This window comes from Zeus faber (assembly GCF_960531495.2).
Source record: "Zeus faber genome assembly, chromosome: 12".
Classification (NCBI taxonomy): domain Eukaryota; kingdom Metazoa; phylum Chordata; class Actinopteri; order Zeiformes; family Zeidae; genus Zeus; species Zeus faber.
The window spans coordinates 7,977,888-7,996,544 of NC_137196.1; the positions used below are offsets into that span (position 1 = coordinate 7,977,888).

Sequence of the window (18,657 nt, forward strand, 5' to 3'; positions counted from 1 at the left end):
GCTAGATAGAGAGCGTGGAAGGATCATCACCGGAGGCAAGACCATCTCTGTCTTCCCCGATCACACAGCCAAGGTAGCCCGGGCTACCAGGCTTTTAGCGCACCAATGAAAACGGCAGGCTGCATCATGTTCGATTCGCCAAATTTGCAAACATTGGAGATCTACTACTCATTACCTAACGAGTCACAATTTCCAATGGACGCTACAAATATGACAATATTCTTGGGAAAACTGTTTGCGCCTTGGGTTGACCCCATTTCTGTCGACAAACTGGAGACACCACTCACCATAGCTGAAATCACATTTCCGAGTTCTATAAAAAATCCAATCCAAATTAGCCCCATTACTTCTCTCCGTGTATAATAAATCATTAGAACGTGGCTCTTTACCCCACCTAGAACGTGTCCTCCCTCGCTTCATCTTGGAAGAACAAACTGGCTTCATCAAGGGGCGACACTTGTTCTTTAACATTCAAACGCTTCTGAATATAATTTACTCTAAACAGCCTGTAGAAGTCCCAGAAATAGTAATTTCATTGGATGATGAAAAAGCTTTTGATCGGGTGGAATTGGAATACCTTTTTGCGGGACTCAGAAAATTTGGTTTTGGGAATTTGCTTATGTGTTGGATCCGCCTTTTTTACTTTTGCCCACAGGCCAGTGTTCATAGCAATGACGCCCCCTCTGATTTTCTTACGCTACATCACAGGACCCGACAGCGATGCCCTTTGTCCCTCTTGCTATTTGCCCTCGCAATAGAGCCGTCATCAATGGCACTGAGGACCTCTCAATCCTTCCAGGGCACTGTCCGAGCGGGTGTTATCGTATGTGTATGTGTCTGTTCTGTCTAGTTTGGAAATTTTTGCGGTCTTTCTCTGGTTATAAAATGAATCATCTCCAAAAGAGTGATCGTTACCCTGTCAACACGCATGGCCTTACAACTTCAGCAAGGGGATTTACCTTTCCAACTCAACCGCTCTGGCTTCCAGCACTGGGGGATCAATGTCACTGGCAAGCTGTTGGATTTACTCTCTGTTAACTTCTCCCCTCTTATCGAAAACCAAGGTTGACTTTCAGAGATGGGTTGACCTCCCTCTCTCATTGATCGGAAAAGTTAATGCCCGAGTTCCTTTATTTATTCCAATGTATTCCCTTGTTTTGACCAAAACATTTCTTCAAAACATTGGATCAAAGCATTCGTTCCTTCATTTGGGGGGGGTACCCAGACTCCGTAAATCTCTAGATGTAAACTCAGTGGTGGACTGGCATTATCCAATTTCCAGCTGTACTATCGGGCAGCTCATATTCATGAATTGACTTTTTGGCTCAACTCGTCTAACTCCCCACAGTCTTGTGTTTCATCTTCCCTCTCAGCATTAGTTAACTCCTCCCTACAGATTATCCCCTCTGGCTTTACTGACAACCCATTAGTGCTGCTGCAGTCAGTGCTGCTCTTGAAGTCTGGTACCAGTTCAGACACCATTTTAAGTATTTGTAGGCTTCCACCTTAACACCGTTATGTATTAACCATTTATTCCCTCCTGCATTCACAGATTACTTTTTTTTTTTTTTACTCGGCTTAGTAAAGGGACAAAACAACACTGTGCTTTCTCTTGTTTTCCCGGGTTTTCCCTCTCTCTGCCCCCCAAGCAGCCTTGGGAGGATCGTCTGTCTTTGGAACCGCTCCGGAAAGAGTCGATCACTAAGATTTACAATCATCTAAAGTCTTTCCATAACCTTGTCGATTTTAAAACTAAGACTGCTTGGGAACACTAGTTGGGGGTAGAATTTGACGGAGGAAGAGTGGGATGTGGCTATTTATAGAATACTTTTAACTACATCCTGTGCCCGACTTAGCCTTATTCAATTCAAAGCTCTACATAGAGTTCATTTCTGTAAAACTCGACTATCTGAAATCCATCCAGATGTTGAGGACAGAATGGACAGATGTCAGAGTTCACTGTGCAACTTGAGCCACATCGGGTTTTTTTTCCTTCTTTTTTGTAATAACCCACGCTCACACCCGCTGTGCTAAAACGTAATCTCCAAAGTTGACCATATATATATATTAAACATGCATGTACATATATTCGGAATTCCCAGGAAACTAAACACTCTCAAGCACAAGCAGAGAGACATCATAGCTTTCACAGCGTTACTGACCAGACGCTGTATTCTTTTGCTCTGGAAGTCTGATAAATGCCCTCACATCTCCCGGTGGCTGACGGGTGTTTTGTTCCTTTTACAGCTTGAGAATATCAAGTTCTCTTTTAAGGATTGTGATGTTAAGTTCCCTGATAAATGGCAGCCCATTTTCTCTTATTTTAAAGACCTTCACAGGTTGCCGTCTGATTAACCCCCTCCCACCTTTTTTATTTTCTATTCTTATGTTATTATTATTATTATTATTATTATTTTATTTTTTATTTTTTTCATTTGTTTTTATTTTTTAAAACATATTTAAACGTATTATTCTGCACCAAATTGATGTTGATACCTCTTATAGTTAAACGTGGGACATTTGTCACAGATACACCAAATAGTCAAAGTTAACATTATTTTTCCACAACACATTGAATGCATTGTGTAGTGTGTTATTAGCAGCAATAACAAATTGATATAAAAAAATATAATAGATTAGAAAAGTATAGAACAGAATAGAATAAATTATAATAGAATAGAGAGCCACAAAGCCAACATCCAGTACATTTACATCACATCATTTCCCAGATGCTTTCATCCAAAGTGACATGTTGTCAGCTGCAGTTCAGGCGGCTGTGCGGTGCCGTCACGCACAACAGAGCTTTTGACGAGATTCACAACACACACGTTACCGTTCCTATGAACTACATCACAGATGTACCGTCTACAGGGCTGAATGTTCGATTCAAGGGTTTGTTATGGGTCACGGTTAAGATTTGGGTTAACCCTTTAAAATACACATTTGAAACTCTGCACTATTTTCTCAATTGTGTTGATATTGACTTGAGATTTCCGCAATGTCATCTCACTTGTAAGAGCAATTGTGAATTACTGTGTGTGTGTGTGTGTGTGTGTGTGTGTGTGTGTGTGTGTGTGTGTGTGTGTGTGTGTGTGTGTGTGCGTGCGTGCGTGCGTGCGTGCGTGCGTGCGTGCGTGCGTGCGTGCGTGTGTGTATTTGTGTTTTTCCCCAGTGTTCTGCCCTGACTCTCTATCTCTTCTCCTCTTGAAAGGCTATTGCACAGAACAGAGAAAACCAAAGGTCATCTTTATGATCGGTGAGTAGATATAGTGACACACACACACACACACACACACACACACTGTTTCAGGGAGGGAAACCTTATAAATCATTCGGAAACATGTTTACTCATTTTTAAACAGCTAATATTATGTTTTTTCATCATGGACAGAGCTGAGAGGGCGTGGTCTCCCTTATTAATATTCATGAGCTGAACTTTGAGTGACCGACTTGCTCAATAGCGCCAACTACAGATGAAAACGGCAAAGAGAACATGCAAAGCAAGCTCAGGTCAATGGGTGGGCGTGGCATCCCGTCTTGGGCGTGGCTCATTGACATGGGAGTGGCTTCTCAACGTGATGTTTGATCTGGTTGGCTGTATGTAGATGAGCCTATCCGATGACATGGCAACATGGCATTTATAAAATATTCAGTGACGTCTTTTTTTCCATTTTTGTAAGGGATGATATGATGTTTTCTGTCATCGTCTAAGCTAAGACGGCGTGACCTATTTTATATTCATGAGCTGAGATGCATTTTGGGCGACAGGCTCAAAGTTGCTCACTAGCGCCAATTACATGTGGGAACTGCAAAGAGAACACGTAAAGCAGGTAATTCCCAATGAGTGGGTGTGGCTTCCTGACATGGGCATGGTTTCCCAACTAGACTGTTTGATCTGATCGGCTGCATGTAGAAGCAAAGAGGGTCTGAGAGAAATTTTTACCTCATCTCATTTTTACCTTTTACAGCCCACATAAAAGTTACAAAGTTATAAAAGTTTAAATGCATGAGTAGAGTTATGAGTGATAAGTGAGAGTATAACTAAGAGAGTATAACTAACTAACTACTAGTTTAACTAACCTGTAAATATTTCATAAAATATGACCAATAATGATGGGATATTGTTTTTACGGTATGGGTATTAGACTGGTGGATTTAGAAAGGCTTTGATGGCGTAAGGCTGTGTATCATTCAATGTGTGTGTATGCGTCAGACCCACTTCGGGCGGGAGCAATTAATGGTCCTGTTTTGACGGCAGGGAGGCCGCCACAGCTCAGCGCGCTAATTGCAGCAAGGGCAGATAAAGAAAGAAAGGTTAATATTAACATTAACTGCCATGGAAAGTAGACCTCGATGATTATTGACACAGCAATGGTGGTTCAGCATTGGGTGTGGGTATATACACATGCATTTGTGTATGTATGTTTGTGTTTGTCGTGTTTTGGTTTTATTTTCTATTTTTCATAATTTACATACGTTTACATTTAAAATCATTTTCATGTGTTTCCCATACTAATACCCACTCCCGAGTCAAACCAATTGCTGCTCTGCTGGGAATTATTACAATCTCAGTGCTGATCAGCGCCAATCCAGTTAAATACCGAACCCCTTCGTGTCTTAAAATGTGCATCCTCCCCAACAAAGTCGCTATTTTAATGCGTTGCGGCAGTGAAGGTGCCCCCATAACCGCCCCCATTACTGTTCCAGTTTGATCATCAATTAACTAGCGTGGCAAAGGCCTTTTCCTCCTCATGTAGATGCCTCAGAAGTTACATTGTCCGTGGTGTGTGCTCTAAGCGCAGGGTAATATTTTGGGATTCGAGAATCATAATGTTTTTTTTCTCTCTTCGCTAAGCAAAAGAGATTGAAGCGTAATTGCCAGATTTGTGCGGAGAAATTGGTCGCGTTGCAACCAAAACAACGGATCAAACTGAGTCAGAGACATCGTTGTTATAGAGGAGACAGGGCACCCCACATCTTTTTAATGGAATACTCAACGTTAAAGATGGAGGCACTAACCACTAGCGTTCTATTTTGTACATGAAATTAGTGTATATTTTATCCAAAACCATAGTACGCTCAAATAATAATAACAAATAATAACAACAATAACAATAACAAATAATATAACAAATAAAAGTACCATCATGACATACTACATCCGGTGAAATTATCGCAGTATGCATTGAATACTGCACTGTGATTGGCCCTGATTATTCAGGCCCCTCCCCCAATTGTACATTGAGGGTCACAAAGGTGCAGCGTTAGGCCACGCCCCCATTACCAAAGTGAAGGAACAAAATGAAGGCCACGCCCCCAATTGCATCTTTCGACGTTCGTATTTCACAATGCATTGTGAGGGCACGATGCAAGGAAAGTTTCTTGGATGCAGTGTTGTTATCAACCCCCAGCGTGCTGAAGTGAAGTGGACGAATGTTGTTTTTCCTTTCCTTTGGAGCAATAATTGGCCCTCATCGTTTCAAGCTTTTCTTTATACATATCTAATTGCTTTTGTTTCTAACAACAGAAGATCAAGCGATGCCATTACCAGTCGACAGTCTTTCACAGCGGCCATTTTTCACCTTTGTGCTGTTTCTCTGCCACGTTTTATAATAAGAGGGACACTTAGAATGATTAAAAAGAAAATGTATGTATGAGAGTATTTCGACTATTGAGAGAAAGGAAGCGAGAGTGGAAGAGAGGGAGTGAGGGAGAAGGAGAGCGAGAGAGGGAGAGTCTCCAGTGAACTAAATGTGGGGTGAAAATGCTCAGTAACCATATAGGCTGGTATTTTCACAGGTGTTTTCCTTCAACTGCAACCTCTCTCTCTATCTCTCTCTCTCACTCTCTCTCTTGCCTATTCTCTCTCTCACATCTCTCCCCCGCTCCCATCCCACCTCCCTCTCGGCTATCAGCCTCCCTTTAGGCCCGCATCTCTTTTTTCCCCCCTCTGCTGCAGCGATTCCTCCGCAGTCAATATAACCTCGCAACTAGGGAGCAAGAGCACATTTTCAGGGTTTATTTTAGCTTGTTTCTTGCTTTGTATTTAGCCAAGAAACCCTCCCGAGGTCGCAGAGGATTCTTGAAACGGGGGCAGGGTTACATTTCCAGATTCCGTTATCTTTCGCAAATCAGAATTCTGCCTTTTTAATGACGACCAAAATGCAGAGTTTCTGTCTTTCTTTCTCTGTCTATCTAGCGTTACTCTCACTTCCTCCCACTCTTTCTCTCTCTCTCTCTCTCTCTCTCCCTTGTTTCTTGGCTCATCTGCTCCATCTCTCACTCTCTCTCTCTTGCGCTCTCTCTCTCTAGTACATTCCATCTGTCACTTTGGCTCCTGTTTTTCTTTTTAGCTTTCAGGCTTCATTGTGCAATCCTCACTTTGTTTTTATGCGAAGGAGTCAAGTTGTAGAATTGAGAGACCGGCTGATGAAATAGCTCCCACATAGAAAATGCTTTTAATCTCAAGCTTGCCACTTAATTGTAACAAACAGGGAGACAGGTAAGGTTGAAACAAAAGAGGTAGACAGGTAGATAGGTAGGTAGACGGGTAGGTAGATAGATAGATGCATGGATGGATGGATGGATCGATAGATAGATAGATAGATAGATACATAGATACATAGATAGATAGATAGACAGACAGACAGACAGACAGACAGACAGACAGACATATAGATAGACATATAGATAGATAGATAGACAGACAGACAGACAGACAGACAGATAGACAGATAGATAGATAGATAGATAGATAGATAGATAGATAGATAGATAGATAGATAGATAGATAGATAGATAGATAGAGATAGATAGATAGATAGACAGACAGATAGATAGATAGATAGATAGATAGATAGATAGATAGATAGATAGATAGATAGATAGATAGACAGATAGACAGATAGATAGATAGAGATAGATAGATAGACAGACAGACAGACAGACAGATAGATAGATAGATAGAGATAGATAGATAGATAGATAGATAGATAGATAGAGATAGATAGATAGAGATAGATAGACAGACAGACAGACAGATACATAGATAGATAGATATAGATAGATAGACAGACAGACAGATAGATAGATAGACAGATAGACAGATAGATAGATAGAGGGTCAGATTGTCATGAGTCCTCCCTGATCTCTCCCTTTTATTTTCATCAGGTCATTTCCTCATGTCATGTCACTAACCTCCATGTCATTTCAGATCTGCCCTCTCCCTTTTGCTTTGCTGTCACTCCCTTCACCGGGTTTCCCCCGCCTGCAGCTCATTCCCTCTTTAGTGCCTCAGTTTAAATACCAGTGCACTCCCCGTCGTTCCCTGCCAGATTGTCTTTTGCGTTGTGCTGAGTTTTCCTGCAACGACTCCCTGTTTCCTAGACCTTCTGTCCCGACCTCTGCCTTTTTCCGAAACATAAACCATGTGGAGTTTGACTTCTTACCTAATTGTTTTGTGTCATGCTTATGGGTTCACACCTGTTCTTAGTCAGTGAGTGTAACACAGTAGGGTAGAAATTTAGGTTGTATTGGCTATTATAATTACCTACTGATAAACAGTAAACATTAGGTGTAAACCTAAGTGTCAACAAAAAGCAACTAAATAAGCCAAAAAAGATCAACAATACACAGAAAGAAAGGGCAATATACAGTGTATGACTTCCGGGCATTTAAATTTGACCCGATCTGATCTAATGTGTAACTAATGTGCAACGACCAATCGGAAGCGCAGGTGTCTGTCAGGAACATCTCCAATCATTGGAGATGCCAATCACTGGCAATCAGCCAATGTCCCCCAAATAATTGTAGTGGTTGAGAATGTACTTAATGTAAAATGAATGGATCCATCACTCCCCTGTAAAAAAAAAAAATGAAAGGAACCTCTCCACCTCCATGGCCACGCCTGAGCAGACTGAGTGGCAGGGTTGCGAGCTTGTATCTGGCCTTGCGGTGACGGACTCGGGGAGAATATGGATGAAGATGGGGACGATAAAGCACTGTGCCTGCCTGTTTCACGGCCGCACCACCAGTCTTTTAGAGGGAATTTATTTGTTATTTTTGAGGAAAGTCTGCGGAAGTCTTGCTCCAAGCAGAAACGGTGTGGCTGATATTCTTATATATCCTTAAGAAGTTTTTTTTTGTTTTTTTTGTAGTAGTTATTTATTATTTCATTATTATATAAAAATATATATATTATAAAAATATTTATTTTATATAATATAAAATAAAAAAGACATAATAAAAATAATAAATAAGAATAATAAAGATATTTTTTTTATAGAATTGAAAGAGGTTTATTGTTTGAACTGGGCAGATTGTATGGAGGTATTGTGCTGTGGTGTTGGAGTGTTTGGTGTGTGTGTGTGTGAGTGTGTGTGTGTGTGTGTGTGTGTGTGTGTGTGTGTGTCTGATGGAGTCAGTCGGCAGGGCATGTGCTGTCTGCTGGAGGAGAGAAAATGATGATCATCGAAGATAACCTGGCTCTCAACCTCGGGCAATACATTATAGACACACACAACCTCTCAGCCGCCCACCTGCTTCCTCTCTCCCTTATTCTCTCTTTATCTCCTTCTCATCATCACCACTAACTCTTCTCTCTCTCTCTCTCTCTCCGCCATTGCCCTGTGTCATGCTCTCCTTTCGCCTGTCTCGATTTCGGTCCTTACTCCCATTCTGTCTCTCTCTGCTTTCCAACTGACTGATTGCCTTGGTGTGAGGACGCAACCTTGTTTATGTTCAATTAGTGTGAGTGTGTGTATGTGTTTGCTCATGCATATCTCTTGTGGTTGAACTGAAGAGTTTATATTTTTGTTTTCTCTCTCCTCAGTCTGTGCTGACCACAAACATTTGTGTGTTTCTGTGTGTGTGTGTGTGTGTGTGTGTGTGTGTGTGTGTGTGTGTGTGTGTGTGTGTGCGTGCGTGCGTCTGTCCCCTCCCAGGTGGCCCCGGCTCAGGGAAGGCTCTCCAGTGTGAGCGGATGGAGGAGCGGCTAGGCCTGCACAGACTCTCTTTGTGGGAACTGCTGTGCAGTGAGCTGCAGAGCCACGGCCAAAGGGCGTGGTACCTCCGGGACGTCGTGGAGAGAGGAGAGAAGCTACCTGAGGTACCGTGGTGGCGTTCCTCGCAAAGTCTTTGACCGCATTTTCTGAATCGGTCAGTGTGGGAGTCTCTACCCACGGGTAGGGGTTTAGAGAGGGAGACGGAGTCTTTCTGGCACTGGGGCGCTGACATGGCGTGAGTCTTTTATTAAAAAATCAACAGAAAGGCTCACTGGCCAAAAACTGAAACATAAAATAAGCATATTAATCTATCCGGGATCCTCCTCGGTTGCGGTCTGGTCCGCAGGCTTTCCGTGTCTCGTCCAGACCGTGGCTTAACCACGCCCCCTCATCTGCCACAATCCGTCATTCAATATTTTGTTAAGTTATACCTTGAGTGTCGGTCATTCTGTCTGTGTTGTTTCCAAATAATTGTTTCGGAAAACCCCCTTTTTCCACTGCAGGAAACATTTTCAGGGACAAGGAACTTAGTCTCCGATACTGTCTCCGAGACTGCATAAAAGAACTTAGGTCCAAAATCGGTTACACTTGGATAGTTCCTGATCTCAAAAACACCATTGGGGACCGTTGGGGCAGAGTTTGTAGACTCCCTCGGTGGCGTCAATCAGGGCAGCAAAGCTGAGCGCCTCGTTTCAGGACATGTTTTCTGAAACAGACAGCTCGCCTAAAAAACAGCCTGAGTTGCCTTATTTCACAGTTTGTGTGTTAGTAAGCCCATCAGAGACCCACATGTAGGTGCACAAGCACCGAAAAAGCGAGTTTTGCATTATAGGGCCCCTTAAATCTTTGACAAATGCGAGAGGCAATGTCTAATTTAGGGGAAAGTAAAATGGAAACTGCATGAGTGATATTGTTTTCTGTTTCTGGAGGTAATGGGAATTTGAATCCACAACAGCTACAGTAGAGCATTTTCTTCCATCTTGGTCAAAGACTTGCCCTCGGATCCTGAGCATTAAGTTCCCCATATTAATCTGTGTGAGTGATTAGAGAGTTTCCCAGACAGGTTTTCTTAAAAACAGTATTCATTGGGAAGTGTAGGAAACGGCTTTCACAGCGATTGCACATCTGCGACCGCCTGCCCCAGATGGAGCTGACAGGGCTGTCTTACCCTGAACATTGCCGCTGCAAACCGCTGCAGATAGTCTCTGACAGAACCAAAACAACAATACACAGCCACAGGGGAATATAGCATGATTTATCAGGGGTTAGGAAATTAACACCGGCCAACAGAAATGGAAAAGCAATACAGAGCCTTTTTGGACGTGTGGGAAGTCGTGATGAGTGCACATGTAATGGTATTTCTAACAGACTCAACCCATAAATTTACTTTAAAATGGTCTATAATATAATACTTGATAATATTATGCGTCATATGAGTTTGGCGGCTGGACTCTACCGCTCATCACTCCCGGCGAGATGTACAGCAAACATAGGCATACATGATGAGCTAGAAATAAAGGAGTGATGAGCTTGATTCATCCCATTGGATAGAACAAAAGAGCCCAACAGGTGGATGCAGGAGGAACTGACTGTGCTTGGAAGAGTTCAGCCCATAAGGGCGTGGCAGTATGTGGCGCTGTCAAGTTTGACAGAACTAGCTCCTGCAAGCGACGCATAATTTCATAACATACCATACCAGGGGTCAGGAAGGCTTTTGAAGTCGGCAAGGGACTCGTAATGTTTCAAGCACTCGTGTCTGTGACATTTCAAACCCAAACCCACCAACCCATCCGACTTATCCTGCCACACCCGTTTGTCGTGGTCGTTCAAAGGACGGCGCGCGGCCCCTTTTTGGATGCGTGGATGTCGAGATCAGTGCACACAGTATACGATGCGCCTTCGGTTACAAGATTTGATTTGCCCATATTCTGCACAACACCAAAAATACAGTAGCGAGAACACTGCGTTCGAGGCGAGCTTCTCCCCAATCGATTCCGGCCCCAGCTGGCTGGTCGGCCGCTCGCAGAACAAAAAGCAAAGTCTCACACAGAGTCTCCATTCGGCTCTCCGACAGGGCTGCAGAGTGAATTCTTTCCAACCTCAACCCAACCTCCACCACCAAAACGGAGATGGTGCTCCTGTCCCAGTTCCCGTACAATATGTGAAGTGCAAGACAGAGATCCTTTAATATCTGTATACGCTGTACACTGTACATAACAGCTGGTTTATAAGCTATGGGCTGTTTATTTTCAGTTAATTTTCCCCCCAAAAGCCCCACTTCCATGGGAGTTGTGCTTCAAGTCATGAAGAACTAAAAAAAAATTGGTTTATAGGGAATACACCAGCCTTTTTTCCGCCACGGCACACTTTTTACTATGAAATAATCCCAAGGCAAACCACTATGCTTGTAACCTCTGAAAACATCACATGTAGAACTGTGCTTATTATAATGGCAAGAGTCCACAAGCGAGTGCATCTTTGACTCACAAAGTGAAAAGGATTACTGAGGACCAAAATTAAAGTCCAAGGCGGAAAAAAGGCCAAAGAATTTGGGGTAATCTGTGTTGAATATGAATTAGTAACAGTTTGCACTCCATCAAAATAAATTATTTTGTCAAAATTAAATGATTCTTGGGAGAATTCCATTAACAGTTCAGAGCCAAACCAACTCTTCTGACTCTCCTTCATTGCTCACAGGAAGTCCTCCCTCGCTCACCATGCATGACACCATCTAAATCAAATGAATGCAGAGTCGGAAAATCAAACGATTCTTTTTTACCAAATGACTCGTCAAGAACCGAATCTCAAAGGAGAGTCAAGCGTTACATCACTACTAATAGTTATCACTTTCGTGTGAATCTTGATCTTGTTTTGATAAAGACAGAGCTTCTATCCTCACTGGGACCGATGAATTGGTGCAGTTTTGCAATTTTGATACTGCAAGGCTGCTACAGCTTATTTCAAGCCGAGTTTGAAACCTTTTCACGTCACACCTCCGCGAGGCACAGAGGTTGGAAAGCACTGCATTAATGCGCGTATCTATAACACTATCTATAAGTGATCCGCTTATAGATAACAAAGTCAGAACAAAGTCAATTAAGTTTCCTTGCCGTTTTGAATTTCAATATAAGCCGATTCCCAAGCAGATGTTCCTCAGCGGAGAAAGAGCAAACGGGCTGAACAGGCCCCAGCTGCCTCAGCTGCCTCGAGTCTAGACGGACACATTGAGGCCAGTGGCTATGTGTGGACTGTCACACATGGCCACTGGCTCAGGGATTTATTTTGTGCTATGGCATCTGTGTGTCTTTTCACATTTGGTGTGTATGTCCATTTGCATTTGTGTGTGTGTGTGTGTGTGTGTGTGTGTGTGTGTGTGTGTGTGTGTGTGTGTGTGTGTGTGTGTGTGTGTGTGTGTGTGTGTGTGTGTGTGTGTGTTTGTGTGTGTGTGTGTGTGTGTGCGTGTGACAAAAGAGAGATGTTGAGGAGAGGAGATTGACTGACAGCGATTGAGGGTGGGATGAATAATGCAGGACTCTATCAGAGCAGGTCAGACTCGGTGAGTGGTGCCCTGACACATCGCCGTTGAACCCCACGGCTGCGATTGTTCAACCACCAAGCGGTAGAAGAACGATCAAGGAGGATTTTGCATCCATCATATGTTACAGTATTGTTGCTAGGCAACACAGCTGCAAAGGGCAACATTCATATTCTCCATAAACCGTAATCCCCTCGCAAACAGATGTCTGGCAACGCTCTTGTGCTATGTATAACCAGCGTGTACGCACAGACTAGACTAAGGGTTACGAAGAAATGACATTCCACAATCAGAATTTTCCATCCAAATATCAGGGACATTTTAAGTCAATGTTGGAAAAAAATGGAATTTAATTCTATATCCAGATAAGAGACATAATAAGACTTTCCAAAGTTAAATTGAGGGAAACGGCTCTTCTTCAATGGGTCTTCTTGATAAAGTGCATGTGTGTAAGATAAGATAAGACTGTGTTAATCCCCAGGATGTTATTCAGGCAGCAAAACAGTGCAGGTTGAGGAAGAGATAAGAAGTAGGATGAAATAAAGGTAACTCACATCTCACACTCCGACATATCTGCAAACACAAAGTTAACAGGAGTGGCACTCGTACAGGTGACTATGTTACCTGACTGGGGAGCCCAATATGGGAAGGTGGCGGTCACGTGGTTCACAAACTGGGGGGTGCAGAGAAACCACAAATAAAATTAAAATAAATAAATACACAAATTATAATAATCAACCAAGTGGGAGAAAGTGACAAAGATACTGCACCATACAGCTGCGCACCGGAAATAAAAATAAAATTTAAATAAATCACGGGGAAGCAATTTGCAAAGATACTATTCGCTCTCCCTAAACGTGGCTGTCTATCTCAAGCCTGTGTTTCAGGCTGTTTATTCATCCAGGAGGACAACAAAAAGGACAATACTGTAAAACCAATAAAGCAATTAGAAATATATACGTCTATAAAAAATAAAAATAAGCATACAGGCATACACGCGTACAACAAGAATACTTTAAAGACTGTGCATTTGAAATATAACATGAATAGGAAACTTATGAACTCAAAAATTATCCTATTAATTGACAGGCACACGTTTCCCGAGCTCTGTTGAGAAAGTTTATTGCACAACTTCTCAAAGTGTTCAACAGTTCCAGTCGTTATTAGTTAAGTGAGTTGGTGAGTGAAGTCCAAGGGCAGTGCAAGTTATGTGTGATAGAAAAAAGAGGCGAGGGGCCTTGGAATAAAAAAGGAAAAGGCTTCACAGTGGTGGGTTCCGGATAAATATTAATGCAGTTCTACCCTTGCAATCCATCTATCGAGGGATTTATGTGTGTGTGTGTGTGTGTGTGTGTGTGTGTATGTGTGTGTGTGTGTGTGTGTGTGTGTGTGGGTGTGGGTGCGTGCGTGGGTGCGTGCATGGCTTGCAGGACGTGCTGGTGGAGCTGCTGTGCGAGGCGGCGGCGTCCTCTGCCCGGCAGGGGAAGGGCCTGGTGGTGGCGGGATTCCCCAGGGACCTGAGGCAGGCCGAGGCGTACGATGCCAAGGTCAGAGTCAGAGCGCCGGGCTAACGGAACTATTTGAAAAGTGCTCAAAAGTGATAATTTAAGTGTATTTATTTATAATATTAATAATAATAATAATGATGATAATAATAATAATAATAATAATTATTATTATTATTATTATTATAATAATAATAATAATAATAATAATAATAATAATAATAATGATAATAATAATAACAATAATTATTATTCTTATTCTTATTATTATTATTATTATTATTATTATTATAATTATCATTAGGGGTCCAGCCCGTAGTGCTAGAACCCTATTGTTATTGTTCGAGAAAAACTTATGAAGCCTAAAACCATCTGGAACACCAACTTCGGCATAAGCTACAAACACAGATGATCCACAATTGATCCACATACGGCTCAGATATTCGTGAAAGATCGAACAACTTTGATCCAAAATTTTCAGCTGTCTTCATTAACTGACATGTCACTATTCGTAAATAAAATGCACAAGATGAGATTTGCAGTAAGACACTTTATGACGACATCATATTATTTACTATAAACGTACAGATTTCCATTGAGAATGTCCAGTTGGACCGGTGCCCAGTGTGCGGTCTAGACTGTCACTTTGTAGTCTTTAAACATTACCAAACTATTAATTTACGTGTATTTTTATACAACTTACCTGGTAGATGTCAGTAGATCTGTACGATTGATATTTTACATCTGTGTTCCACATTACTGTACTTTGCCAGATTAATGAAAAAAAACCAAATCAATCCATAAAAATTAATCAGCACGTCCCTCGAAAACACTGACATGTGCGACTCCGTGATGCAATTAAGCTCCAGCGAGGCGTCGGAAAAGTAAAAGCCGTGCAATGGTAATTACCCACAGAAATACCACAAGGTTATTCGTATTTCATAGAAACGTAACTCACTGAAAATGTAACCCAAGTGGAAAAACTCAATACATTTCATGCCGGACACGGCGCCAAACGGCCACCGTCACTGAGAGTACAGCTCTACTGTATTTCCACAGACCACATGGTGAGTTCTACCAATGAGAAGTTCTGGTTCACAGGCAAACATGAACGGTTGTTTTAGAGAGAGGAGGGTTGCACTGTGTAGACCACATAGCGGTTGCTGCACAAGACAAGCAACCAGGAGAGGACAGACAGGGAGGAGCCCATGCTGCGTTCAAGTAAACTTGGAAAATCTTGCTGTTACAAAGAACCCGGGAAACTGTAAAAGGCATCTAACACGACTAAAATGGCAACTACTATAATAATAATAATAATAATATTATATTATATTATTATATATATTATAGGAATCTATAATCAAATGCAATCTAATATGAATCTCATGTTATTAAGGCGGGGGGAAATGGACTTGGAAATGGGTTGGTGTCTTTGGCAGGGGAAATAGCATAAAATGAGAAAGATTAGAGAGAAAAATGAATTTCTGTTTCTGTTTACTGAAACTTTAGTTAAAAAAAAAAAAGACATTTTTATTCTAACCCCGCATGTAATCAAAGGCGTCTTGAAGTTGATCAAGCTAAGGGGTCGAAAGTGTGAAAAAATGAGATCAAGCAAGGAAACGGCACAGAGATTTGGAATAGTAAACGTCACTTAAAGCAAGTGAATTTGAATTGGAGAGAAGAGGCGGCAGAGAGGGACAGAGAGATCTGCTCCAGACCATCTCTGAGGTCTTGTTCCAAGCAAGCGGCACGGTTCGTGTTTTCGGAAAACAAGCTTCACAAGTCCTAACCGAGGCAATATGAAGAATATCAGAACAAGAAGTCATCGGGAGTCAGGAAATAACGGAGAAACTAAAGGGCGTCAAAGCTGACAAGCGGTAAATGGGTTCAGAATGAGATTCACTCGAGATATTTTCTCTCCCCGTTCGACAAAATATTGACGAAAAAAGCGTTTCGCTGGAAATGCTGTGGAGACGTCGCACGTCACTTAGAATGTCAAGCAACTCACGCGGCCGATGCTTGCTAGATGGGATGCATAGTCAGTCTCAGGGCGAGGACATGGCATGCTGTGGTCTAACATCCTGGCCCTTCTGGCCCCGCAAAGCCCTAGGATTTAAAAGCTGTCACTGTGCTCAACTTCATTTCCTGTGTCCGGTATGGCGAAGCTTCGCCAAGGAGGGCAAAGCGGCGAAGCGGGCACGGCCGCGCCCCTTCTCCAAAACATTAATAAAACAGGGGCGAAATTATAAAACATTACCACTGTCCTAATTGCGGGGGCGGCTTGAGTCCTAATACATCTGACGCTTCACAGATGCGCTGAATTTGCAGGAGCATCTGGTGCCTGTCCTCGGGCTCCTCGTCTGGCGTCTTCGCGGAAAAAAAAAAAAAAACACATTAACACGCAGATAGTTCTTTGGGGGCAAAATGTTCTCCCCCCGTCCCGCGCGTGACCTTCCGCACTCCACCTCGACGCCACCGCTCTTTGGCCGAGGTCAAAAAGTAAGCGCACGCAATGACTTGTTATTGTGTCCGTCAGATGGGGGGTCCCACCGCCGTTCTGTGGCTGGACTGCTCCCCGGACACCATGTCCAGTCGTCTGCAGCGCCGCCTCCAGTCCCCCTCCCCCTCCGCCTCCTTCTCCACCAGCTTCCATCTCGACGGGGCCTCGGACAGGAGAGCAGAGGCCTCCGGCCCGGGCAGCCGGGGCGTGGTCGACCGCTACGAAGAGAGGAACCTCTTGCACAGAGTAAGGGGCCTCACGTGCCAGAGTGTGGAGCGTTGTGTGACACTCGGCGTAGACTTTGGCGGCTCAGCGGCTTTGCTTTTGCTTCCGTCCGCAGATTGACGCGGAGAAGGCGCCGCAGGAAGTCTTCACTCAGATCTGCCTGGCCCTGGATTCCTGTTAGCGGGATTGGTGGTGAGGGGCGGGCGCGCCCCAGAGCTTCTGGAACTCTGCCGCGGCCGCTGCCGCCCGTCCTCCCGGCTCGTTCCATCAAGAGGAAGGTCCAACAGTCATCTGTGAAGAACTTTGCGCTCCTCTCGCTCTTTACTGTAACTGCACCATCACAGGGAGACTTACACACTCGACCATCTAAATCCAGTTTAAATGCATGTTTTCATTCCATATCTTTAGATTACTTACCGGCAATCAGTGATTTCTACCGTAACTCTGCCTGTGACACTGAAGCAAGCATCCGGCTGTCATATAATGTCTCCCGCTGATCTACTTGCACTGTTTCTCTAATGTGGATCTCAGTCTGTCAACAGTAAGCGCCGACGGCTGCCCGACAGAGGTGAGGAACTGTCCTGGAGTGGAATAGCACTGCACTGCTGGCTGTGACTGAGAGTGTGTTTCCGCTTGAATGCTGAAACTCTCAGGACGGTCCAAGCGCTCTGCCTTCCCCCGAGGCATCGAGAAGAGTTCTCACGATACCGGAGCGAGGAAAAAAAAAAAAAAGTCAAACTGTACAGTATGTGGGGGCGGGGTGGGGGTTTGGGATATTACGTGCGTGTGATCAGACTCATGTACAGCACGCTTCGTTTTGTAGCAAGCATGTGAGAGTAACTATCAAGCATACTGCCTTTTTGTGTATTTATTAAAAAAGAAAATGCTTAAGAAAATACTATAATTGCGTTTCTACAGTACATTCGCTGTTTGCAAGCTTCTCGTACGGGGCAATGTTACATGTTACATACTTGTTTGAGTCAGGTATTGAACATTCAATAAAAATCTGATAATTTGCTAAGTTCTTTGTTTTTGAGCTTTTGGTTTGTTGGGAGGTCGGCGTCAGATCACAACTGGACAGCTGGCACCATCTGCTGGTGAGAGTGCTGACAACCATAGTCCAGAAGTAGCGACAAGACGAGATGTGATGAAGGAAGCGTCCCGTAAACCGTGGATCTATAACAGCAGTTTTCCATAATGTTTGATTTTGAACTCAATCAAAATAGGGACATTTAAAAATGAATCAGAAGTTTTAAAAACATATATGATGGGCTTTGTTGTGGTCAGATCATTAGTTTCAAATGATGTTCCTTTAGATTTGTTTATAGCATCTGGACATTCTGAACGAGTATTGCTTCATCTGCAATTTCAATAGTCAAGTGTTGCAGAACTCTGCAGGATTTTCAGTGAAAACAGTGAATCTTCCACCAGCAACATAGCCGCACAGTAGGTAAGGCAGGAGGGACGCTTAAATAGACCGGCTCACAAGGGCGCCTTCAAGTTGTCTGACAGACCAAGCTCCTGTAAGCTACGCATCATTTGTGAAACCTCCATTAAAGAAAGTGCACATTGACAGAAGTTCTAAGTAACTACAGGCCCCTATCAAACTTTTCCTTCTTTTTTTTTTTAAATGAAGGTCTTTGAAACACTTTCTAAATGAAAACAAAATTATGGGGAAGTTTTTGTCTGGTTTCAGAGCCAATCACAGCACAGAAGATGCTCTCAGCAAATTAGTCAATGATTTAAGGTCACTGAGACCAACAAGATTACAAGTTATAGACCCTGTATCTATGTTGCTTCTTTGAGGTAATTATTTAACTGATCATCCATCTCCATCTTGCATACAGTGCAAGATGGTATGCATGATGATGAGTGCATGATGGATGCAAG

General features: G+C 43.0%; 1 protein-coding gene across 1 annotated transcript in view; it reads left to right on the forward strand.

Annotated features, from left to right (window-relative positions):
- ak5 (adenylate kinase 5) overlaps positions 1 to 17,705 on the forward strand; it is a 54,316-nt gene extending 36,611 nt beyond the window's left edge. The window contains exons 10-14 of the mRNA XM_080010838.1: positions 3,212 to 3,256; positions 8,943 to 9,106; positions 13,968 to 14,084; positions 16,579 to 16,788; positions 16,883 to 17,705. Coding sequence (XP_079866964.1) covers positions 3,212 to 3,256; positions 8,943 to 9,106; positions 13,968 to 14,084; positions 16,579 to 16,788; positions 16,883 to 16,948 — 602 coding nt within the window. The 3' untranslated portion in view covers positions 16,949 to 17,705. The remainder of the gene's footprint in view (positions 1 to 3,211; positions 3,257 to 8,942; positions 9,107 to 13,967; positions 14,085 to 16,578; positions 16,789 to 16,882) is intronic.
- Positions 17,706 to 18,657: the final 952 nt, after the last annotated feature.